This window comes from Lytechinus variegatus, chromosome 2 (genome assembly GCF_018143015.1).
Source record: "Lytechinus variegatus isolate NC3 chromosome 2, Lvar_3.0, whole genome shotgun sequence".
Lineage (NCBI taxonomy): Eukaryota > Metazoa > Echinodermata > Echinoidea > Temnopleuroida > Toxopneustidae > Lytechinus > Lytechinus variegatus.
Window position 1 is genome coordinate 31,091,008 of NC_054741.1, and position 27,519 is coordinate 31,118,526.

The window sequence follows — 27,519 nt, forward strand, 5'->3', positions numbered from 1 at the left end:
CCATTGTTTCCCCATGTGCATGAACTTAGAATTCATGGAATTGTTCTTTTTTTATTCATTTCAGATATTTGTAAGGGTACACTGTAAAAAAATATTGGGTAAAATTTTAACCATCACGACGGTATTTATTTGTCCAACTGATTTGGGCCAATATTTTACCCAATGCGGGGAGCATATTGGCCAGTAAGGTAAAAAAAGATAAGCAGCAATTACTTTAAAATGTGCAAAATTGTCATCACACTGGATTAATAAAAATGCCCCAAAGAAATGCCCAATGTTGGTTGGACACAATATAATTACCCTCATGGAGCATTTTTATCCAATATTTTTTACAGTGTTACCCGGCCAGGAAAACCCGGGTACTTGTTTTGTGCCAGGTAAATTCAGAGCAATTATGCAGACTTGTGCAGAATAAGGATGGGTGAGAAAATACAAAATTGTAAAAGACTTTGCTTATACTCCAAAGGCACCGAAAGAAAACTAATAAAACATATTCAGCTTTAATTATATAATATTGGATGGCCTTGAGGTTAATACAAGGAAATATTGGACGAGCTTTGCATAAATATTGGACGAGTCGAAGACGAGTCCAATATTTTGCAAAGCGAGTCCTATATTTCCTTGTATTGACCGAAAAATGGGACATCCAGTATTATGATTATTATTCATACAGAGAATTTTAGCAAATAATTTTTAACTTACCCTCCCGCCCTGAGACTCTGACTCTGCTGTATGATGGGGGGACCTAAAGCTACGCACTTTGTTTTCAAACAATAAAAACTGTCCCAATTTTAATATTTCAACAAATTATATTTCACTAATTTGTGGCAAACATTCTAAAGATCATTAACCAAGTAGAAAATATCACAAAACTCACTAATACGAAAATCCCGTCGTGTTTTTCGAAAACCTCTTAATTTCGCCGCCCGATGTAGAAGGGGTCCTAACGCTACGCACTCGATTTATCATGCAAAAAAATAGTATTTCCTGTGCCTCAATTTCTAAAATATATTCAAATTATTATAGGATAAAATGAAATTAAAGCGAATATAACTCCAAACTTCCTAACAGTTGTTGGTTTTCTCTGCATTTAGAGATTTACTGCAGCCTCTGTAGAAAAAAAATTTAATAGGAATTGTTCATCACTCTGCAGTCACAGTTCCACACACAGTGCGCATTTGCCATTGAAAACTGCATGCGCGCGCGATGAGTGGTGCGTACACTTCGGGAATTCCCCTTCTAGTCGTCCAATATTTTCAATATTGTGTCACCTCGGAAAAAATATTAGGCGAGTTCAACAAACTTTTTAAGTGGGTCGAGTGCACCAACAAAATAACACTTGTATTTGGGCTCTAAAATTGTCTGTATGAATAATAATTCGCGATATCGCTCTTGAACGGTCACGAAAACCGATATTCACAATCACGCCTTCTCGAGGATTTTTCGTCATGAATTAACAGACGGGTGTCAATCATTTGTACCAATATTCATGAATAAGAGCAAATTGGTACGACTCATTGTGTACGATGCTGCGTTGGTCGCGATGTGGTACAAATCAGTGTTGTAGTGCCTTGATGCTCGGCCTTGGCCTTAAGGCCTATTTTTTCAAAGCCTTGGCCTTGAACATTCAAGCCTTGGCCTTGGCCTTGAGGATTTTGAGCCTTGAAATTTCAAGGCATTTTCAAGGCATTTTCAAGGCTTTTTCAAGGCATTTTGTATTTTGTACTTTCATTTGTTTTATAAAAGTAATTACAGATGTTTCGATTGTTCTGTACATCTAATGACACTAAATACTACCAGTCAGCAGCAGCAGAAGCAGTAAGTGTACTTAGCAGTGCCATCAATTGCAATTATCATCACATAATTATGTAACAAAGAGAAGTGATGAAAATTAATATTATTTATTGGTAATACAGTATGATGTAATCATGACTAATAAGGATAATGACAATATCAATAATAATGATAATAATAATTATGATTAGGATTATAGTCAGTGGCGTAACTACAGGGGGGCATGGGGGCACGTGCCCCCCCCCCCATCGGCTGACTAAAAAAAAAGAGGAAAAGAGGGAGAAAGGAAGAGAAACGTAGTGGGAAAGAAAACATTAATGTTCATTATAATGTTATAATTATGTTATGTTACATTACATAAGAAACATTTTTTTCATATAAATGAAACATAATTGGCTCAGGGCATATATGTCTTCATTGTTCCTGGTGCTCCCATTGTCTGTTTACCGAGATATATAATCCTGTTATACTAAAACCTCCCGTTTTCAAGTCAATATACACCAAACTACCAAATATATTTCCTCGCACTTCGAGTTATTCTTTTACATGTACAATAGTATGCTTTTTTTTCATGAATACTTTAAGTGATTGTCCCATTTTAAGGTCTTAATATAAAACATTTCCTGTCCGTGCTTACGTTCGCAGTAGTGGATTGGTGAAATATGTCTGCTCTCCATCAATTCCTAGAATGAGTCCTTAAAATGTCCCTTTTTCTGTTTTCTGATCTGAATATCAAAAATTTTCTGCTCGCGCTTTGCGCTCGCATCATTTGGTAAGTGAACTGCATAAGGTCTTCTTGAATTCCTACAAACAAGCCTCAAAATGCCCCTCTTCAGGTCTGAATTTCCTAAATTTTCAGCTCGCGCTTCGCGCTCGCAAGATTTGATTAGTGAGATGGGTATGTTAATCATGATTACAAGTGCTTTATGTGCATGTTTATATGTAATTCTAACAAAATCAGCAAGTGCTTATTGGCACTACCATTAGATGACTATGGTGAGATGTGTATAATCTTAATAGATTAAAGATTCCTAAAATATAGTCCTTAAAATCTTCCTGTTTGGGGTCAATATTTACAAAAATTTTAGTTCGCGCTTCGCGCTCGCATTATTTAGCGAGACAGGTACGTATCATGATTACAAAAGATTGATTGTAATGTCCCTTTTTAGGTTTGAATATCAAAAATTTTAAGCTCGCGCTTCGCGCTCGCATTATTTGACTAGCGAGATACATGTCCGTACATTGGCACTGTCCTTATAAAAATATCTCTATTAGGTCAGTATACCTGGCAACTGGGCGTGCTTCGCGAGCTCACTAGGCAGTTCCAAGTTTTTGCTGGTGCCCCCAATGCCGTGACCCACGGTACGCCACTGATTATAGTGATTTTATGACAGGAATAATTCTGACAGATCTGACTGCAATTTTGACAACAATTTTCATACTTTAAAAATAGCTTACTCTAAAGAATGATAACAAGGTTGATTTCTATTCCATTAGGTTTTCCTTGTATTATTTTCTTTGACCAACAAGAATGTTTTAAGTCTTAATGATATTCTGAAAAGATTCGGTAAACTTGAACACAAACTTCAATTTCGTCATTTCCAAATAGGCTATGGCATCAATGGCATGATGAGCCAAAAATTTTGAGGGGCCAAGCATGGCATACAGAGCAAAATTTTAGGTTTCAAAATCAACAAATTTTGGATTGTGCTTGCATAAATTATTGTTAAGTAAGGTTCGCATTCAATTTACACCCCAAAAAATGCTTAGAATGTCTAGTTTTTAGGTCGGAATATTACAAATTTTTGAGCTCGCGCTTTGCGCTCGCATTGTTTGATTGGTGAGTTATGTATCCTATTTATGAGTCACTAAATGCAGTCCAGAACAGCTTCCTTTTCTGGTCAGTAAAAATTTCAGCTTGTGTTTTGTGCTCGCATTAATTTGTTTAGTAAGTTGCACACCTTTTTCATGATTACGAAAACAGCTCGAAATATTTAAATTTCATTTCTTATTACAGGCATCTTATTACAGCATCTTGCAAGGATGCCCTTTTAACAGTGATTAGCACCATAATTGACCCAAAATCGAGTTTTACAACTTCAAAGTTGATTTTTTTTTCAAAACCACTTGCTTGCTATGCTTTCTATAGCGGGAAATTAAAGCCTAAATCAAAATACCTGTCTTATCAATTATAAATCACTTAAAAAAGCTTTGCTGAACTGCACCAAAATTCTCATTTTGACTTATATTGTAAGTGCATTTTTGGCTTTGACCTCCCCCCCCAAATACATTCTGCCTCCCCTGTACCAGGTAGAGGAGAAAGATATATGTTGAGAATGGGCATGCCAGGATCAGATCACCTTGGTAATAATAATTATTGCAATGTGAATCGCCTAGAACAATAATCAAATGTTTTTATGTCTAACTCTACAGGATCTATCATGAAATTATTTTCGTTTTAAATGTACAAGGGTCAAAAATTTTGCTCGCTCACACCTTTTATACATTTGGTCCTGTGTGTCATGTATGCCGCCTAAGCATTGTTGTCTAATTTTTTTTTTCCATATATTGTACAATTGAAATGCCTTGGCCTTGGCCTTGGCCTTGAGGTTTCAGGCCTTGGCCTTGGCCTTGGGTTTCCATGCCTTGGCATCAGCCTTGGTTATTGAAGCCTTGGCCTTGGGTATTAAAGCCTTGGCCTTGGCCTTGGCCTTGGAGGTTTGAGCCTTGACTACAACATTGGTACAAATATTGACACTCGTGAATATTGGCGCAAGAATCCTTCCAATTAGACAAACAAAGATATCGACTGTTGCTGAGAGGGCTAACTAACCTCATCATTTTATGAGAAAGATTTTTGAATCCATTTTTTTTTCGCTATGTGATTCGTTTCAACCGTATGTTCAGCTTTGATTTGTTTTACTATTTGGACTCGTCAAGTCTTTTTACATTAACAGGATTGAGAATAATGTGTACCAAAACACACATTCATGAAAGGTGTATAAATTATGCCCCATCAGCAATGGCAAGTGTTGGCTCGGAGGACATTTGTTACAATTGATTCATATTAAACCTATGTTTCAAGTGTCATCTATTTCTATCTATTTCTCCTCAAGAGATCAAATAAAAAATACATAATAAAATAGACAATGTATGACAGTGTACAACAGGTAAATTAAAGAAAATGAGGAAGGGAATGGCTGAAAAGGAAGATACCTGGTATGAGGCCAACCCATAACAAAAATAAAATACCATAAAATCGCAATAATATATTACCCCCCCACACACACACACATACCCTCTCACATACTCATCCACCCACACCCCCTCACACACACACACCCACATCTCCCCCACACACTCATCTTAACCAGATGGTATGAAGAGAGAGAGAACCAGAAATAAAGTCTAGGAATTTGGTAATGAAAATATTATTTATTTCATTTAAAAAACAGATACCGAAAGGCTTAATTGAATACAAAAAGGGATTGAACCCTTTATCTAGTCGGCTACATGTTCATTCTTTATTAAAGAGAATTTGGGAACGAGATTAATTCTCAGTGAAATTTGATTTTCATCAAATTCATCAGAAAACATAACGTTAAAGATCTCTCTTACGAGGGAAGGGGTGGGCTGGAATCGAATCGAGTCAGAAGAATAAGGTATCTTAAACGAGGGCGGGGTATAGTCTCGAAGTCTGTCAAGAATTATTGCGAAATTGAGGGCGTCAAAGGCGATCGCACATGCTGATTAGGCACCCAGATCAACCTCCGCATACATACCTGACATAGCAATGAATATGCATGTGTGTGTGGGGGGGGGTTGCTTGTTATTTTCTTCGAAGATCAAACATCTTTTCACCTCCAACTAATGTATTCTGTTTCCTGTAATATTATAATTTTCATTGCATGAAGGGGAAGTCCAGTCGGATACAAATATGGTTTCTAAAGTAGAAGGGAATGTGCGAGCAGTAGTGGTAAATCTAGAGGGCAAAGGGGCACAAAAACGCTCAGAACGGTTTGTAAAAAAAAACTGATAAACAAATAGAGCCAATAGCATCGGAATTTGGAGGGACTAAATTTCACCCCTTTCCCCTGGCGCAGTCTTTTTCCATGATATACCATGCACTGGTGGTAAGCAGCTCATTTCGATTAAGAATAACGGACGTTTTAATTTTCTGAGGTGATCAAAGACATGCAACTCATGAGCTCCCTCTCTCTTTCTCATTTTATTAGAAACATATTCGTTAACCACCCCGCAAATATCAATAAAAAAAAATAATCATATACTTCAGATGATACCAAATACCATGATGAATCGACGCAAAAAACACAAGATGGAGACCCGTTTTCATAAGAAATTAAACTGGACTTAGTCCTGGGTCACTTCGCCTGCATTCACTTGTAAGTTGTAGACTCAGGCTTATATTGGACAGGTAATAAATTTTTCCTTCTCCGTCATAAATAGAAAACAATTTTTTCGGCTATTCTTGAAAATTTGTAAAGACTTGTCCGTTCAGCATTCTGAACGGACATGATCCAAGAGGAAATATCATGCTTAGTGGGTGAACTTTATCATCGTTAGCAAAAAGGATAAGGAAACACAAAAACAACCTTTAATCGTCATCAGAACGAAAAGAGAACAAAAATTTCATTTCAATATTGAAAACTCATGCATTAACCCACCAACTTGCCGTATTATTTTTTTTCATTATTCTGTTATTCATCAACTTGTCTGGAGTCGCAGACCCCCCCCTCATACACACACACTCACTCCAGGTGCTAGTAATACCATAATTGATTTATTATCATAGGCACCTGGGTTAATATTATACAAGTAAATCGAATAAAGAATCGAAAACGATTACACAGTTGTTTTCTCGGCATAAATTCACGCGAGTGTTTGCTGCGATTTCAGTAAACATTTTTTTGCTATAAAAAAATCACATATATAGATTGAGCGTCGACTCATTCTCAAGAGCGCAAGACCGGAGGTTTTTCAACTCAGAGCCAGCCCCCTTTAAAAAAAACGATTTTTTTTTTCTTAATTTTTTAACCCTTTCACATGGTTCCTTTATTGAAAATCAAGATAATACGTATTTTTCAATAGTACATAATCATTGAATGATTAACACAGTACATGACATAAAATTCAAATATGTACAATATTCCATGAAATTGTCATGAAATTTGTAGAAACCAAAGTGCAAAGGAAAAATTAATCCATACAAGTACTATATGTATATTATACAGAGAATGGTATATGAGAGAGTAAAAGTTGTAAATGTAAAAGCTGACCACCTTTTTATGAATTTATTTTCTTTCAGATTTGTTGCATATATATTTTTTTCTTACCATAATAAGATCTTATTTCAGACAAAATCTGGTCGAAAACCGGGGAACAGTGTTTGCGTTTAGCTGCAAAAATTTCTTTTCTGACGTTATTGTTTCCATAAAATCCGAATGGTTTATTCTGGTTTGAAGTTTTGATATGTAAATTATTACGAGGAATCAAAATTTCAAGTTGTGACCATATTTCGTTTATGTGGGCACAAGAAAAAAAATATGCATAATAGTTTCTTTATTGTTATAACAAAATCAAATCCTTACAAAGCATCTTTCATAAAATAATTCTATTCACTTTTTTTAACTGAAACCACCTCATGTTTACATCAGCAATTGAATAAAAAAAGGTAGGCTATACAGTGCGTATCAAAAAAACCGGGACAGATTTGAAAAGTCTATAAAATTTTTGTTTCAAATTATGATCTCTATATTTTGGTGTCAATAGGTGCTCTAAAGTCTTATCCTTCAAATACCATTAAAATAATTTAGTTTCGTTCATGCTTGAGCGAACACGGAATGTTTTTGTCTGGGTTAAAAAGGAGGCTTGCGTCAGAATGGCATAAAATGATGAATATGATGATCGGAGTTCTTGCTAATCAACAGACTTCCTCTTAATCTTTTTCATTATCTTTGCCATAATTTTCGAATTATGCGGTCAAAATTCATTTCCAAATTTACTTATTTGCTTGAATATTTCTGTTGTTCCTTTTTAATATGTTCTCTTTTAGCTTTGAATATTCCTTCTTTATGCAAGAACATTTTTTTTTACCGAAGTATGGGAGAGCGTGTTTTTTCAAATCCTTTCATTGCGTGCTACAAAAGTTATGGTGCCTTTCAACAGTGGCATACTGATGGGTGGGGTCTCGGGGTGCTCCCCCCCCCAAAAAAAGAAAATCATGACCAAGAAAAAAGTGGAAAAGAAAATATCATCATCTGAATATTATGTCAAAATCACAAAATTTGATATTTTAATAAAAAAGTGGAAACGTTTGCTTGCTCGCTTCACAACTTTTTAATACATTTTACCCGATCTGCCATATCTTGCTCCTTCAAAATTGACTCAATACACCATTGCCATTGAAAGATATGAATCCTTTCCTGTTTGTCCTGTCAAGCACATAATTAAACTTGGTGAAGGATTCAATAACCCCTTGAAAATAGGATTTATGTCTTTTATAGGTACCATAACATAATAAAAAATTATAAATTACAAATTCTCCCAATCAATAATGCAAATCTTCTTACTTGGGTTGACAAAAAGTCTTCTTTTCAACAACAAAAAAAAATTTTCTTACTTATGACAAAATCAAAGGTAAAAGAAGTTTAGATGAAAAACAAAATACTTCAGGTAAATGAATAAATTTGTAAATGAAATTTGACAGCATACTTCGAAAATTATGGCAAAGATAATGAAAAGATTAAGAGGAAGTCTGCTGATTAGCCAAAAGTCTAATCATCAGATCTCTCATTTCTGCCATTTTGGCGTAAGCCTCTTTTGAACCCCCGACAAAAACGTCCCGTGTTCACTCAAGCGTGAACAAAATTTATTTTTTTAAATGGCATTTCAAAGATAAGATCTCAGAGCATCTATTAACATAAAAATGTAGATATAATGATTTGAAACAAATTTTTTATAGACTTTTCAAAACTGTCCCGTTTTTTTTTTTGGATACGCACTATATAGTAGTAAAACCTCTATGCAGAGTTGTCAAAGTCAAACGTTTGTTTCCATCTGGTGAGACTTTAACATTCCTACAACTTATACTTCAAAAAAATATTGTTAATAATTATGAGCACAACTTTTTTTTTTACTTTATCAAAAATAGTGCTTCTGGAATAATACATGTAGGTTCTATAACTCTTGGTATAATATATAATTGAAACCATATCGAATAGCATTGCACAGGCCATTCTATAGAAGAAAAATGACTTGCACAATGCACATGCATTTGCGTTGAACATCAAAATATGAGATAAATTTTCAATCTGTTCCCAATATAATTAACAAAACGCACCCCCTTAGCACACCAAGACTTGAAAACGTTACATTATTATTCATTTTAATTTTTGGATTATTCCAAAGGGTTTGACATGCAACATCATCAACAATAAGACGGGTGAGATCTGAAAAGGCCAACAATACCTGTACCCAAATGGGTTATTCATTGATATAGCTAGTTTTTTTTAAATAATACTCAGCCCCCATGCATGAATACTTGAAAAGATGTACATGCTAGTGGCAAAAATTATTGAGACATGTAAAAAGTGAAATTTTCAGGAAAAATAACGAGCGTTGATTGTTAGTGACACGTTAAACCTGGGGCCCGTAACACAAAGCTTAGCAATGATCGTAGAACATTTTCTACGATCGATTCCACTGACTACAATGTACAATCAATCGTAAAAATCAAGCGTATACGATCAATCGCTAACCTTTGTGTTTCGGGACCCTGGTCCATATTAATGTCAGTTGTTCGATACCATCATGATCATCATCGTCGTGATATTTCCAGATGTTCTTTTCTGCTCGTTGACCGACAGCCACAACGACCGAGCTCTTGGTATTATTTTGAACACTAGACCTAATTATACCTCATTAGCATGGTTAGCATGTTAAAGACACATTTTCAGCTCACAGCATATATAGGATCGGAACAACAGCAAAACGACAATGTTCTTGTTCTAAACGATACCAAAACTTTTTTGGCAAGATCCCAGATTATGGCTTACATATTAATAGTAAATAATGAATCAATTCGCATTATCAGGTGGGGGTTTCATAAAGCTGCAACGACTGGTGAACCATTCTCATGCGCTAAATAATCATATCACCGATGATTATGGTGATCATCATTTACTACAAGGAAGGATCACCAGTCGTTCTTTAACTCGGTCATAACTTACAAACAGCTTTATGAAACGGCTCCCAGACCTCATTTTCGTGAAACACAATTTTTTTCTAGGAACGCACAATTAATATTTGGATGAAATATTGAAATTACTCAAATATAATATTTTCCCTTTTCTTTAGTAGGGTTTAAGTAGGGGTGGAAAGTTGTACGCTCCTTGTCATCACACGATCTCTCATAATCATGTGACCTCTCCCTTTAATACAACACTGACAACTTAATGATAAACGATTAAGCAGGTTTGCTATATGGGGTCATTAAAGGCCAAGTTCAGCCACAGTAATTGTGTTTAGCTGAATCAACAGTGCAAAATACAATGAGCAAACACTCAATGTTTCATGAAAATCGAATGACAAAAAAACATTAAAAAATGAAATTAGGGTAGTAATTTCCTTTCCTTGACGTCATAATTATATTTGAGAAGTAAATAAGCCTTGTTCGATATTGTAAATAATTTTGATCCCATACAGAAAAGATAAGCCTATAACTTTATCAGCCTATACCAATTAGCAAACAACCATGGTCAATATACCGCTATCATGAATAAAAAAAACCCGATACCAATAAGTGTTCTTAATTTAAGAGTTTTAATCTGGTCTTATTCTCTTGTACAGTGCATCTGAGTCGTAAAGTGATGATGATAACATCAATAATTATAAGATACTATATGTATTCAAACCAGTTTTTTATTTATTCAGTAATGATGTAAACCGAGTAAGGATGAATGTTTCTTCATCATGGCTGCCAGTTTCATGCTTTGTTTAGAGCAGGGGTCTCACTAACAATTACAAATCCCTGTTAAGAGCAAATATCAGGCCAATGATCTGATGATGGAACACTTAAAACTTCATTTTCAAGCGTTAATATTGCTGAACTCCATGTGAACAAACGTAATTGTTATTCGATTTTGTACAATGATGGATCAAATAACTTCCAAGTTTATTTTTCATGGAATCTCTGAGCCTTAGTTATGATTTCTTATAGTAAAATTTGTGGACTCGGAATAATTATAGCCTTTCAAACAGTCAAAATAACACACAAACCATCAGGTCGTGCCGTTTTATGATAAGATCCATTATTTTAATGCAGTCAAACTTTGTTTGCGGAATCTATGTGCAAGCATTATACATAAATTCATGGTCAATATCGCTGCCACTTGTCTGATTTTGACTTATGTTTGCGTGATGAGTTTAAAAATCTAAAGGGGTATCCTGACAACCCCAACCCAAATTAGGCTGTGGGGCTGGTGATGACCTTTTCCGTCAAATATGACCCTTTAACTGTTTAGAGGGATTGTCCAGGCTGAAGATATTCATATCTCATTAAATAGAGTAAAATTCACAAAGCAAAATGCTGAAAATTGGATCAAACTCGGATAACAAATAACGGAGTTATTTAATTTTAAACATTTGCATTATTCCGGTGAAACAGTTCTAGACATGTTTTTATGAATATTCATAAGGTGGGCTGATGATGCCAATCGTTCTTTTGTATTTTATCATATGAAATTTGGTTTATTAAAAAAAAATTCTACCAAGAACTAAAACAATTGGATTGACAAATGATTAAGTGCATTAGTTATTTATTGCCGCAACTTATTTCATCATAATGGAGACACATCATTTACACATGTATGAAAAAAATGAAACATTTATGATTTCATGTAATAACATAAGAAAAATGAAAGTGGTGATGTGACATCATCAGCCCAACTAATGAATATTCATGACGATGTGCATATAACTGTTTTCACAAAATATTGATAAACTTTAAAATTCAATAACTTCGTTATTTGTAATCCGATTTTGATGATATTTTCAGCATTTTGCTCTGCGAATTTTACTCTATTTATTCAGATATACATATTTGCAGCCCGGACCATCCCTTTGAAATGGACTCGGATGTGCACGGGTTTGGTGTCTTCAGCAGCACAACCCCGCACAAACACACAGAGAACCAAATCTGACTCGACCTTATCAATGTTATCTTTCATAACGGCGGAACCGATTACTGGCCGACCGAAGCTGTAACGTTATTATCAATGTCATACCATCGGTCGGTTTGGCTGGTATGACTGTCAATGGAACCGAATTAGCTGCGAATCCATCCGAATAAACGTATTCGGGTTGTTTCGGGAGTACTCGGTTCTCCCTCCACGGATGCGAGAAAATTCAGGAAAGATTCGGGAATATTCGAATCCACCGAAACCATCCGAATAGGGCCGAAGCCGGCTAGAATCGGTTCGAATTTATTCGGGAGAATTCGGCTTTGGTGTAACCCTGGCTTTAAAGGTCAAGTCCACCCAGAAAAATGTGGATCTGAATAAAAAAGAGAAAAATCAAACTAGCATTTCGCTGAAAATTTCATCAAAATCGGATGTAAAATAAGAAAGTTTTGGCATTTTAAAGTTTCGCTTATTTTTAACAAAACAGTGATATGCATAACTCAGTGACATGCAAATGAGTCAGTCGATGATGTCCATCACTCACTATTTCTCTTGTTTATTAATTGAATTATAAAATATTTCATTTTTTGCAGATTTGACTATAAGGACCAACTTGACTGAATAAACAATGCTAATTCCACATGTTCAGAGAGGAAGTAATCGTTGTTTCACTTGACAATGATGAGAAAATTAGAATATTCATAATTCATATAATAAAATACAACAGAAATAGTGAGTGGATGACGTCATCAGTCTCCTCTTTTGCACACCGACCAGGATGTGCAAATAACTCTTTTGTGAAATTAAGCAAAACTTTAAAATGTCATAACTTTCTTATACATCCGATTTTGATTAAATTTTCAGTGTTATGCTTGTTGGATTTTTCTCTTTTTATTAAAATAAACTTTTGGTTGGGGCGGACTTGTCCTTAAAGGGTAGCAGTTGATTTTTAGATGATCTGGGTCGGGAGGTCAATGTGTGATATGTCGGGAGGTGGGGTAACACTTCGTAATTCCGAAGGTTCTTTATTCCGAAGGTTCGTAATTCCGAAACACTAAATTGCCTATACCTCGATGTTCGTTAATCCGAACATTTGTGGCGTAATTCCGAAGGTTCGTTAATCCGAAAAGGAAATAAGAGTCGTAATTCCGAAGGTTCGTTAGTCCGAAAACGAAATGAGGTTCGTAATTCCGAAGGTTCGTTTGTCCGAAAACGAAATGAACAACGAACGTCATTTCGTTTTCTGATAAACGAACCTTCGGAACAACGAACCTTATTTCGCTTTCAGATCAACGAACCTTCGGAACAACGAACCTTATTTCGCTTTCGGATTAACGAACCTTCGGAATAATTAAGCTTCGGAATTACGAATTATACGGGGAGGTGAAATTCTCTCTCCTCCTCCTCCTCCTCCTCCTAATCAGTGCACCGAGTTCCCGACACCATGCTAGCTGATTGGTGACAGGAGTGGATCATACCAAAGTTTGTCAAAATGAAACCATACGTCCGAGATATGGTTTGTCTAGAATACACAGGCCCATCATTCAATGAGTAAAGAGAAAATGATGGGCATTATTTTTTTAAATGATGCATTTGTCTCTTTATTTCAAGCACCCTTTTCCTTATTTCTAGAGTTTTTAATGATAATGATGATGATGATAATAATATTAATCATCATCATCATAATAATATAATAATAATAATAGTACAATACTAATAAGAAGAATGAAAATTTAAATAATAATATTAATAATAATAATGAATAACATAATAATAATTTACTATCATTAATAATCATTATTATTAACAATAATATTATCATAACAATAATAATAACACTCACATTTCATCAATAGTTAGGCTTTTTTTGTTCTTTTCAAACATTCCCCTAACTCATAAGAGTTGTCTTGTCTTTTAATCTCCCATCGATCCACAACTTTAATGTTCTAATGACACTTGTGAATCTAATAACACTTTACACGGAGGCGTACCCTTTATGGAGGCGTTCCCAATTAAAATGTTTGTGGAATAACATGTAAAATACCATTGTGTTCAAGTCATGACGAAAGAGCTCCGTGACAAAAAGATATGCAGGGGCCGCGCAGAACCGGGGGAGGGGTGGAGGGTTGCAGCCCCCCCCCCATACACACACCTTTTCCAATAAAATTGTTTTAAAAATGTCATACAATCTGATTGTGTGGGGTTTTATGTTAACTAGCATGTTCAGTCCCCTGCCCTCCCCCCTTCGACTCAGTCCCACTTGTGGTTTAATGATGATAACTCCTTTCTGCTCAGTCGGGCCCTCATTATAAGTTTCGCGATACATTTTTCAACACTGATGCTTGCATTGATTGGTCAAACCGGCTCAACCCACCTCATCCTACACCTCCTCCTCTTAACATTGGTGAAATAGCTAGGTTAATGGACGAAACGCCTTCCTATATTATCAGGAGTAATGGATACAAAGTTCAGTGATTTGAGGATTTTAGGCATTCGACGTGATAAACACTGATAATACTTAGTACTAATATTTGTCAAGTGGACCAGCTATACACACCTCAGGTCCTTAGATTTACGCAGAGATCGATTTGATGTACGCCTGCATTACAAATATATATAGTTCATTATCGATCAATTTCGCTCAATCACTGCGTCCACGAAAACATGGAAAAGAAACATCCCCCGGAGCGGAGAATGTGTATTTTCAGATGATCGAGGAATCTCAAATCTATTAGGGTTTTAACATGGAGAATAGTGTAATTGAAAACACTGACGGTTGTGAAGAAGCAAGCACGGCCGTACGCATATTTTTTTTCCTGGGGGAGCAGAATGCGTAAAATTTGTACGTTATTTTTTTTTTATTAAAACGTAAGGAAGCGAAGAGACCCAGCTTGTCATGGGGGTGCTTTCGCATTTTTTAAAGTGAAATTGAAGGATTTTGTGCCTACATTTTGGTGAATTTTGTGAAAATTTTCAGTAAAAAAATGTAAAGGTTTTCACAATCTGGGGCTACCCCCCCCGCAACGTTCGGCCATGGAAGCAAGACTAGTTGTATGCTGAATACATGCATGATGATTTCAATCTTTAAAACACGTACAAATTTAATTAGTGGGTATCCGACAAAAAGCTTTCTAAAAAACGATGTTGAATATAGATACTTCGTCGTCAATTTCGTGACTATTTCTGACTTTGCACCTATTTACAGTTTTATGATAATGGATAAAATGGACCACGTGATCGTTCTCTTGATCAACCAAACCGGTCTAGTCACACACGCACACCATGAATAACACAAAATATATAATAACTATAGAACTACACAAAATATATTTCATATACTGTGACGCGGAACTAATATATTCATTATTCTTTTCCAACAAGTCCACATTAGTCTGCAGGCACAGACCCTGATTGGAATTTTGATCAACAAGTGTGTCTCCACGCAAGACTAGCGAGTGGGCCTTCAATACACAAGGCATGAGTAGGCTGCAATTCAGAACCTTTACTCGAGTGAAGGGTTTGCCCAGCAGACCACATGTCGTGTCCGTAACAAGGAAATAAATATATTACCCGTGTTTTTTATTGCGTGATGAGAGTGTTTGATTGCAGATTAAATGGTGAAACAAAAATAAATTACAAATCTTGTTTAGACGAGTACAATTCGAGAATGAATGTGTGCATGTGATTAAAGAATGAATGCGATAATGGAGACAGATTAAATTGTGATCTCAACCTTGGATTCATGTGAAATAGATCTTGCAATAAGGAAGAGAGAGTAAGCAAATGAACGGTAGAGGGAGAGGGATAGAAAAAGAGAGGGAGTTTAAAGTGATAACTCCAGGCTGAAAATAATTATCAGAGTAAAATTGACCAAGCCAAATGCTAAAAATTTGATCAAAATCTGATAAAAATTAATTAGGTTAGTATGCACGTGATTATGATATTCATTAGTTGGGCTAATGATGTAACATCCCCACGTTCCTATTTCTTATGTCATTACTTGAAATCATAATGTGTGATATATGTCTCCCATGCATATTATAATGAAATAAGTTGCAGCAATGAATATCCAATGCTCTAAATCATTTGTAAATCCAAGTTTTTTAGTTCTTGGAGGACAACATTTAAATATAGCACATTTTCATAATAAAATACAACAAGTGGCGAAATTAATTTATCGTTTGCTCATTGAATATTCATCAAGAAACGCAGAGAACTTACTGTTTCACCGAAATAATGCAAATTTTTAAAATGTCATAACTTCGTTGTATTTCTTGTCTGATTTTGTTCAAATCATAATTATTAGCCTGGATTTCTCTCTCGAGCAATAGAAATAAAGCGGAATGGAGCAGGAAGAGAGAGTAGGTCACGCATACAAGTAATAGGCCTACATCCTAACCATGACAATAGGGGACATTCATCATTTAAGCTTGTTTACAACCACTGGCGGACAGATGGGGGAGGGGCTTTCACTGTTATATAAAAAGGAAAGGAAAGGAAAGGGAAAAGAATGAAATATGATACTTTTTTCTGAATATCATGTCAAAATCTATTACAAACTTGGATTTTTGTAATGAAAATGGAGAAATTTTTGCTCGCTTCTTATATACGCCATATTGAGCCCCCTCCAAAAAAAAAACTGACAGCGAAACCATAATGATCGTGATGAATTACAATCTACACAACATATTAATGATTAGAATGATATATCACAGATCCTTGTGATGCCTTCCATTTATAATATAATACAATTATTCAGTTTCTTTTTTTAAAAAACAACTCCACACCTCGTTCCAAAAGAATGCATTTCCATTTTATTTGAATGCAAGATAAAAGACCACTGTCAAATAAATGCCTTGCTCACGGGCATAAGTGAGGGATCGAACCCCGGACTTTCAAATTTCTGGTCGGCGGCTGCCTTAGACCACTCGGCCACGGCCCTTCACACCAAAGAAACCGACCCTGACCGATCAAAGCTATTATGTCATTTCGAATTAGCTTATCATCTGCCTGTTTGGAGTTTATATCGTTAGTGTGACTGAGCACCGACACAAGAATAACAAGTCACAAAAAAGACGATGAACTATAATGGTGGGAAGTTCAGGACCCTGGAAACGATTTCTAATAGGGGGTACTGGTTTTGAAAAGAAAATGACAAGCCAAAAAGGGGAGTTACTACAAAACTAGAGTGATTTTGGGCAGAAAAAAATTGACGGACAAAAAAAAAGCTTTCGCTCCAAAAATAGAGATGATATCGGTTAAATTTCTACTTTTTAGCACACCAACCTGCATGGTTTACAGGGGGTGCTGTCTATAGTGTATAACATACGTAGCACCCCCAGACAAATCTTGTTGGAGCTTCAGAAGCACCCCGATCACCCCGCTTCCCAGGGCCACGGGAATGTTCTTACGGCGTCATTTCTTTCTGCAAGAAATTTACCCACATTGTGCTGCACTCAACACAGGGGAGGTAAATGGGTACCCGGGAGGAAAAAAAATCCTCGAACGCTTGGGCGCCTATACAATAGGCAGAGCAGCTAAAACCCGTGGGTAATAAGAGTAGCGTACTGTATCCTCAGGCAAAAGGCGCTTGATAAATCCAGCTATTATTATTATTACTATCATTATATTTCCCCATTTGTTATAGGGAATAGCTGGACCCCCTAAGCCCATAACATTTCAACGACAATCATATTGCAAAACCAAATCGGCAACCAAAGCGGAAACGTATGAACCATAATATCGAATGTCAAGGTCGAAAGTCAATCAAATGAGTGTGGATATCAGTGTCATTTTTTATTCCACACCCCCACTTATCAAAATATTTTCAATATTGATAATGGACATTATGATTTTATTACTATAATATCACTTATATTACTCAATCATTTCAATTTATAAATTGTCTTTTTTGAACACTTCATTTCCTCATTTTTATCTAGTTTTATATTGCAATTAATTCTAAATTCAATAACTAAGCAGCGTCCTTGCACAATAGAGTATTTCAATAATTCAGCATTTTTTATATGTATTATGTTGTATTATGACTTTTCTAATCATTAATTTGTGACCAATACGTTTTTCATGTATTATCTATCATTCACGATGAAGAATTTAATCGAATGGAATTACTTGTTTGTTAACATATAATTTTCGTTGATCCCGACATATCTTATTGTATTTTTCTATTTCATTGACTAGCCTCCCAGCTGTCTTCTTCTCACAGCAGGACCCTAATCAAAATAAAAATTAAAGATATTTTTATTCTTATCTCATTCTAGGACATTAATCACCATTCCGCCATTTGTTTTGTTCGTTGTTTTATGTTTTTGCTTTGCTCACTCGCTCGCAATATATATATATCCAAATTACAGCAATCTGAAAATGATATTTTTGGTTTACAACGTTAATGCAAAATCTGATTTACTAATTGTGTGGGCGTTTGACACCAAACCCCAACATACCATGTAGGCCTGCAACTTAAAGGACAAGTCCACCCAAACAAAATTCAACAAGAAAAATCCAACAAACATAACACTGAAAATTTAATCAAAATTGGATTTAAAATAACAAAGTTATGATATTTTAAAGTTTGGCTTAATTTCACAAATTGATTTTAGTTACATGCACATCCTGGTCGGTATGCAAATGAGGAGACTGATGACGTCATCCACTCACTATTTCTTTAGTATTTTATTATGTGAAATATAAAATATTCTAATTTTCTCTATATTGTCAAGGGAAACAATGATTAATTCCTCCCTGAACATGTGGAATTGGCATTGTTTAATACTATATGTTTCAGTTAAGGTGGTCCTTTATTGTCAAATATGTAAAAAAAATGAAATATTGTATAATTCAAACAATAAAAAACAAAAGAAATAGTGAGTGATGGACATCATCGACTGACCAATTAACATGTCACCGAGTTGTGCATATTACTGTTTTGTGAAAAATAAGCAAAACTTCAAAATGCCATAACTTTTTTATTTTACATCCGATTTTGATGAAATTTACAGCATTATGTTTGTTTGCTTTTTCTCTATTTATTCAAATCAACATTTTACTGGGGTGGACTTGACCATTTTTAACATCCTGTTCACAGGCCGATATAGGGTACCCCTCCCCCGGAAGGTCTGGGTCTATGCTACTTTGTATACTATGAAATCATATCGGTCAGATATTAAAGGAAGTTCAATGACAACTCCATGAAGAAACCATGGACCTACAACACGATGAAGCCTACACAGTGTCAAGCATACATGCATACATTTCATAAAAATCTGGTTTAGTAGAACTTCGAATCCGGTTGTTCTTGATTTTCGGTTTCAAGAGAGTATAGTTTGAAAACTCTAAACCGCAATGTTTAACTTTTAAGCCATAAGTATCAGAAATCGAACATATTGTTTCAATTTAAAAACATATATAGTTTAAATTCAAATAATATCTGGTGGGTGTGTCATAAAGCTGTTCGTAAGTTAAGAGCGACTGGTGATCCATTCTCGTTGTAAATGGTAGATGTATTGGCGATGGTTTAGCGCGTAAGAAATGATCACCAGTCGATCTTAAAGTCGCTCTTATACTTACGAACAGCATTATGAAACGGCCCCTGATAAATAATCATTAGTATAACAAATTGCAGAAATCGTCTACCTGTCATGACTGTGCACAATCTTAAAACCCTAAAATAAAAACACTCTTGGGAAAATTTAGGGCAGCATCACCGCCCCCGCCCATCTCCGCCCATCTTAGACATGTAAAGAGAACACTTTCATTAACCGTTTTGTCAACGATTTTTCACTGACTTTTTTGCCCTTAGCCAATGAGGTACAATGATTAGTAGTAGTAGCTTATAATATTTGTCAGTGAAAAATCAATGACAAAACTATGCATGTAATACCCCCTGAATTGCTCCAAGCGGGAAAATGTATGTAACAGGATGGTCCATGAAATCATTTTAAAAGTGAATTTCATTTGACTTGTTCGCTTAATGGTCATGTCTCGCAAATGGGTTACTAACAGTTGCCAGCTATAGTTTTCCTGACATCTGGATTATAAAGCTTGGAGGAGTTTTGAGGAAGTTGAGATCAGATCAATGTTCGATAAAAAATAACCATCACATTTATTTTGATACATACTGCCGTTTACCCGTAAATCCTGTTAAAAACATCGCCAAAGCATACAAGAATATTTAAAGTGTAAATTCTACTTCCAGAGTTTGGCGGTATTACAATCCGTGCATACAAATTTTGGTACAAAATCACGTGTAAATAGATTTGAATGTATTTCTATCACTTCTAAATAAGTAGATTTCAAGTCGAATTCTGTTTACAGAGAGTGAATGAGAAAATGAATCGAGCAAGCGAATCGAGCGAGTATTTTCTTACTATATATATATATATATATATGTACATGTATATCTTTGAACTTGTATATCGACCCCGATAATGATCATTAAAGGCTATAGGATGAAGCCGCATACTGGTAATTACTAGATATTAGACGGAGGGTGGGCGACACATGGAGATACGCAGGACGCGATAGCCCCTTTGGAATTTTTCAGATGATTGAAATTGTCAAGAAAATGCAATAGATTTCATCGGTATAACGAGTGCGTATGTTTAAAAGAATAAAAGATTTATCTAAAAGGGCAAAAAAATAATAATTGAGAGAATCGAACGGATGTGCTCTAGCTTTTGTGTCGCTTTATGATGATGAGGATATTGATATCTCTTTGTTTTTCGTTGAGAAGATAAAAGACGCCCTTTATTGGTGACTTTGCCCCTATCAAATACCTCCCTTGTACAAAGATCACCAATTGGATGCGAGAGAGCATACATTTAACAATATTCAATGCGTTCTACAAATAATGGCGGAAGATACAGGGCCCATAAAATGTTTTAAAGTCTACTTCAGAAATTCCTGTAACACTTTGTCTAATGGGGGCGTTTGATCCCCCCCCCCCGGAATTTCAATGACCTAGGAAAAAGGAGAAAGGGGACGTGAAATGAAAGAATGGTACGTGGACAGTGAAATGAATTTTTGGATATAATGTTCAAATGTGTCACAAAATTAGATTTTGATTTTAAGAGGTTTTTTTTGTTGTTGCTTATTTATAACCCCCTCCCCCGTAAGCCATGATGTACTCCTTCCGCTTTTTTATTTCATCGATTTTCGACTAGAGCTGGAATTTCTTTCAAAAGCAATGATGTACAATAATGTAATTTAAAAATGTAAAGATGCCGTTAAAACAGAAAATGAAGACATTTTTTATTTCGCTTGTCAAATTTTTCCTTGGGAAAATGTGACCCTTCCCTTTTAGAAAATGGTTCTGCCCCTGCATCAATAATTCATTCAATAGAATGAATATATATTTTCCTTATGATCAGCTGTTCGTATGCGACATCACAAAATCGAAAGTTTACATATTCATTATTAACTTTTTTGATGGATTTTCATCAATAATCATCAATACATTTTCTATAGTTTTTCTGCTGTTATCAACACCCATTTATTGTCAGGGTTAACTTCCCCCTTTAACATGATGCATCCATTTCCGTATGTTTCGATTACTTGATAGTTACTCAACTATTCAACTATTACTTGATAGTTACTCAAGTTTTTGGTTTCGTATTTCTACCAGGAACATCGTTATTCCGCGTACCAAGAACATCGTGTACATATTTAACATCAACATTATTTCTGGGTAATATATCTATCGACAAACTCCTTACATGGAAGAAACAGGTTGACATTGTATGCAATGTGCTGAGCAAAAAATTGGAATCCTTTATAGATTTTGGAATTATGTAACAAAGAGAATCTTATGTTATACAACTCATTTATTTTACCACATAATTATAAAATATGGCCTGGAAGTTTGGGGTGGGACGTGCAAAAACAACCCTGAACCCTATACATTTTACATTATTACTTTAAAAAAGAACAGTTATAATTCAACCTTGCACTCAGCTCCTTTGTTTTATGATCTAAATATTTTCGATATTTTCAAACAATACCAAGGAGTATTTACGCACGATTTAATTAATGATCAGTTGCCGCAAAGTGTTATTGATTATTTTTAATTCATAGACCATCCTTAAAATACGAGAAATTGAGCGAAAAGGCGAAATGTGAATCTTGACAAAAAATAACACCAATTTGGGAAAACAATTTCATTTTCTGGTCCTACCTTATGGAATCATTTGCCAAGTAGAAACACACCCAGTCGGAAGATATTCAGCAAGTCGTTAAACTAATGCTACCAAATATATTTGGTATCTTTTTACCCAACCAACACGCATGTTCCCATTTTACCCAATATTGGGTAAACCTCCTTTTAGAGTGTATCAAACGTTCACAGCATTCAATCACTTGTGCTTTTATTATTATCATATGGGCATAACCTCTCATAATTCTTCATAACTGCTTTTATATTTGATTTATAATTGATAATGACATAATCTTGTTTTTATCGGATTTAACTGAAATTACCAAGAAAATGTAATTTCAGAACAGAGTACAAAAAAAAATGTATCGCTTGGATTTTGTTTCCATTGCAGTTCTATAATTACCGTTTGCCGAGTCCCACATCATATTCATTTTCTTTGTCTGTGAATGCGCATCAATCCAGCTGTTTAGACCACTAATCAGTAGGCAGATTATTCTTTATATGGTTTCGGTTACTTATAATTAAGTAATGCTCAGTATCATGGACGTAAATAGGGGGTTTAGGAGGTAGCGACCCCCTCCCCAGCTCCGAGCATACACTATCCACTACGCACAGCATAGTACTATGGAATGACAAATACATTGCTTTTTTTGTACTCATTCATGCGCGATTAATTTCATTCTCACAAATAAAAGCTTAGCAAATCTTGCCTCAATATATTAAAGACAATTATGTTTTGCTACACTAAGAAAGTAAATTACTTAAATGATAATTATAATTATTGCTATCATCCCATGCATGGTGTATAAATGGGGGCTTGGGGTGGGGAATGACCTCCAAATGTTCTATGACAAATATGACAAGCCAAAAAAAAAGCCTTTCAACCAAAAAAATAAGGACATTTCGTCCACGAAAAAAAAAATGACAAGACCAAAAAAGGGTAAAGAACTTTCTTTTTTGCTTTCAAAGGGGAGGGGCACACTTCTGCTTAAACGGCATTTTTACATTACAATTTTGATTGTGCCTCTCAAAGGGGGAGGGGGGACGGGCCGGCTTTGCCCCCCTCCCCCTGGGTTTGCCAGTAGTGTTAACCTTGAGGTTGTAGTGGATGGGGTACATAGGAAGGACATGATAGTGGGAAACAGGGTCAAATCATAAAATACATTAAAAAATGAAAATAGATATCAAATTGTAACATACAAATTTTTATTAATAGAATGTAGACGTGAGTATTGACATATTTTTAAATCATTTTCTAGTTAAGAAATATATAATATATTTTAAAAATTGATATTAACTACATGTATAATATTTTGCCCTTAACAGAGCCCAATACTTTTTTTGCCAAATTACGATAGTGTTACTGTAGTCACAAAGTTGGGCAAATTTAATTCTAAATACTATAGCTGGATATTTCTTTCTACAAAATTGTCAAGATACAAAAAATCCCCGCGCCTGCCTGTCGGCTAAGATATGTTAGATGTTCTTAGAACAATGCAGGAAGTGTTTATGGCTAAGCTGGTGTGATTTAACAGTTTTTATATTCGTAACTGTGAACATGAGGGCAAAACAATTTTATCATTGTCATGATTGACGAGGAAATTATGTCCCAACAGTTCCAATACAAGGAAATTATTACTGAACGGATCTGTAAATATTCTGAAAGTTGGGCAAATGTCCGAAAGTTTTATGGATAAACATAAAGCAAATCCAAGTTGCATGGATGGTTTATTGTGACTTACGAATTTCGTGATCGAAGATTAAAAAGCTACAAGCAAACATGACTATCCTACAATTTTCAACCAATCTTTTTTAAATAAACCCCCCCCCCCCAAAAAAAAAATGCGCGAATATTTTCATTTTGATGGTGGGGGGGGGGTCTTTTACCTGGTATATGATGACATGATGTGACATGTGGAACCGGTCATCTCAATACAGATTTGACTACTAGGATACAGGATTTTGTAGCGTTTTTCATCCAGTTTACTCCTACTCTGCGATTCGTTTATAAATCTTGTGTAATTTTTGTAACAGACAGACTCCAGGAATATGTCAGTGAATGGATGAAAAAGGTACAATTACACTTTTCTATTTAGAAATCAATACTACTAACCAATAGCCATTCTGAAATATACCCATTTCTCTCTATTAGTACGCACATAATTATGATTACAGACCGGGGTCCCGGAACCAGATCCAACCCCCCACCCCCCCCCCCCCTCCCCTCATGCACACAACCCTTCAAAACCGTTCTGCAGGGGACCTGCAATTTTTATAGTGCATATTTTGCAGGTTCTTGTAGCTGGTGATCATCAATTTCAAAATGACTTTCTCATTTCTAGTTCGTCTCCCTTTAAACCTCAGTTTCATCACTCTGTTTTCAATAATTCATTGTTTGTTGTTGTTGTTGCTTTTTTTTACTTTTTAAACAAATTAGATATCTTACCAGCCACCATTTCTTAATCTCCTCCGACAGCTTCGCGTTCTCCTTCATCCAGACAGGGAGCAGTGATGCATTAAACCTCTTATCAAACCATTCTGAAGTCCCTTTCTCCCACAGCCTCTGACACCGTCGACCACCGGACGACGTCGTAGTCGAATTCATTCGCGCTTTGGAGGTATAAGGCGTCTTGTGGTCGTAAGATACGAGGGTCGAGTGTCTAGAATCTCTCTTTGCCGCATCTGTTCGGTCAAGTTTCAACCCACTGTAACCCACTTTTATAACGATACACACAAAAGTTACCAATGTTAAGGTTTTCCACGTCCAACGAGCCATTCTGTTTGTAAACAATTCGATCGATTATTAATAGAACGTATGTTTTAAAACTATCCTTGTTATTTCAAGTTGACTTCATACCTCTTCATGGCATCTTCGAGTTCAGTGAGGTAAAGAAAAATAATAATGTTACTATACCCGTATAATATCTGGCCTGAAATTGTTTATCTACAGTTGACGACCACTGCCAGTGTAATGAAATATAAATGGAGTATCACTTTTTTTTTCAATTTAAGTTCTCATAATTATTTCAATCGACATCTCAGATGTTTTCGGATTGACAGTATACATGAAGTATTCCTACGATGATACAGTACTTAAGAGATGGCTTCCATGTCGAAAAGCGATACACCGTCAAACAACACACTCTGTGGGGGTATATAATTTAGACAATGTGCACAGAAATGAACACGAATAATGGCCATAAGAAGAAACTATTCATACCAAGTACTTATGAGAATAATAATTTATATACCCTTAAATTCGGGAAAATCCGGTTAAACTTCCATGTAAGTGTACTTGACTTTCTTCTAGTAGTACTCGTTCAGTGTTGGTAATAAACCATAAATCAAAGAAAACGAGTCTAGGCACCCAACACACCATCGAACGCAGAAATGCTGTTAGGGATGAGTTCCGCCTACCTTGTGGGCTGTCTTGCTTTGAATATTTTATGAAGATAAATCTGCCCTTTCAAGGGTTCATTAAATCCCCTCACTGATTGAATATTGGACAGCGAAGCATGAGCGCGGTCTTCTGTGGATTCCTAATTCAAGGTTCCATACATCGGAATCTTATCGGAGTTTTTGTTTCATCATCTATCATACTGACGTGGATGGATGAGTGACATCGTCGATTATCGTGTATGGTATTCATCGACATCGACTACATTGGCAATGGGACAGACGATGCGAATATAAGACGTGAATCACCTTCCACGCGCTGGTCCATTGTACAACTCCTTCGTTCGTGTGTACTCCTTCGGGAGATGCCTTGCACGCTGTGTCTGTTACGTGGTAATGTTTATCTGCGAGAGCACAAATCTTTGCATGTATCTTCCCGCCAAGACTCGAGTCAAGTACAATGCGCATTCGAGCGCCTCACTGAGAAGTTTACAATCCGGCGTTGACGATGTTGCGCCGGGCAAAGACGTCCACGCATGCATATAGAGCGAATACGTCGCATCTCATTACTCATGCACGATATAATCTGCTTACTGATAATGAAGCAACTCCCCCAGGCTCAGATGATATTCCATCGGGGGATGAGGGGTGTGTGCAGCCAAGATCTCGATGCGCATAATATGAGAGCATGCGTATATCATGCCCCTTCGATAATTATGTCATAACATATAAGGTCTATACGAGATTAATTGTGATCATGCAAAGTTTATGGCTAGCTTTTACAATAAAGATAGAAATAAACTATTTTACCTCGTGAAGAATCAAACTTTATCGAATTCCGTTTTCTATGCCAAATATATCATCATACAATAATATGTCACAATATTTCTTATAAAGGATCACGGCATATTAAGTTCAGCTATGAAGTTCACGAAGATCAGCCGCTATGTTTAAACAGAGAAAATTTGGTACACGCCCCTTAAGAATGATTGTCGACACAGGCCGTTTCGTTTGAGGGGAGTGGTCAGAACCCGAGGTCAGAACTTGTAGCCGAAATGCCCCGACTGAGACCCGAGAATATACATGCCTCTTAAATCCCATGTTTCTTATGCTAGCCTTGTCTCAGGACCCGCTTTAATGCTTTGTTTAAGTGTCAATATTGGTCTGAGCCTGCAGACTATCATTCATACACCCTTATGACAAACACTGTTTTCTGATTTCCATATTATCTCCCTCTCTCAATAAGATATAGGCCTGTAAGTACAAGGTATCTGTTGGTATAACATGGCGGGTCAAAGTGCATGTGTGTTGACCGTGCTGTGATGGCTATGATCGAGAAATAAAGTCTTTCAGTATATGATCCGGTGTAAATAAGAGTTTACAAGACACATGACAACCGTAGAATGTCTTACAAGAATGTTGTAAGAAACTACATGCCCCGCTACATGCAGTGTTGGGAATAAGATCCTCCTCTCCGCCGCAGCCGTTTATGCTGATAGTCCCTCCCCATCCCCCCCCCCGTCCAAAAAAAAACCGCACCCAACACACGAAATATGATCGAGGATGTGAATGAGACATATTACAACCGATTCTACCCCTACAACTTACATGATACTATATATCATATTATTTTTCATACATCCCATTATAATCTACCTGTTTTTTTTTGTTAGCCATAGACTTTGAGAAGGCCTTTGATTCGCTATCACATTATTTTCTTCAAAAGGTTCTGACAGCTTTTGGTTTTGGTACATCCTTCCAGAGATGGGTCAAAGTCTCGTATACTGACACTACAGTGCATTAAAAAAAGTTTACACTTGGAAAAAATCCTGTAAAATTATGAATGTGTAATAGCCTGAAGATTTTTTTCACATTTAAACATTGGTACAGATCCATTTAAGCAAATGACGATATAACTGTCGAGAAATATTTCCGCTTGAGTGAGCACCACTTCCTTTT

General features: G+C 35.9%; 1 protein-coding gene across 1 annotated transcript in view; it reads right to left on the minus strand.

Moving 5' to 3' along the window:
* LOC121407838 (CMP-N-acetylneuraminate-beta-galactosamide-alpha-2,3-sialyltransferase 2-like) overlaps positions 1–26,634 on the minus strand; it is a 36,700-nt gene extending 10,066 nt beyond the window's left edge. Inside the window, exon 1 of the mRNA XM_041599069.1 lies at positions 24,611–26,634. Within this exon, the coding sequence (XP_041455003.1) occupies positions 24,611–24,940 (330 nt within the window). The 5' untranslated portion in view covers positions 24,941–26,634. The remainder of the gene's footprint in view (positions 1–24,610) is intronic.
* Positions 26,635–27,519: the final 885 nt, after the last annotated feature.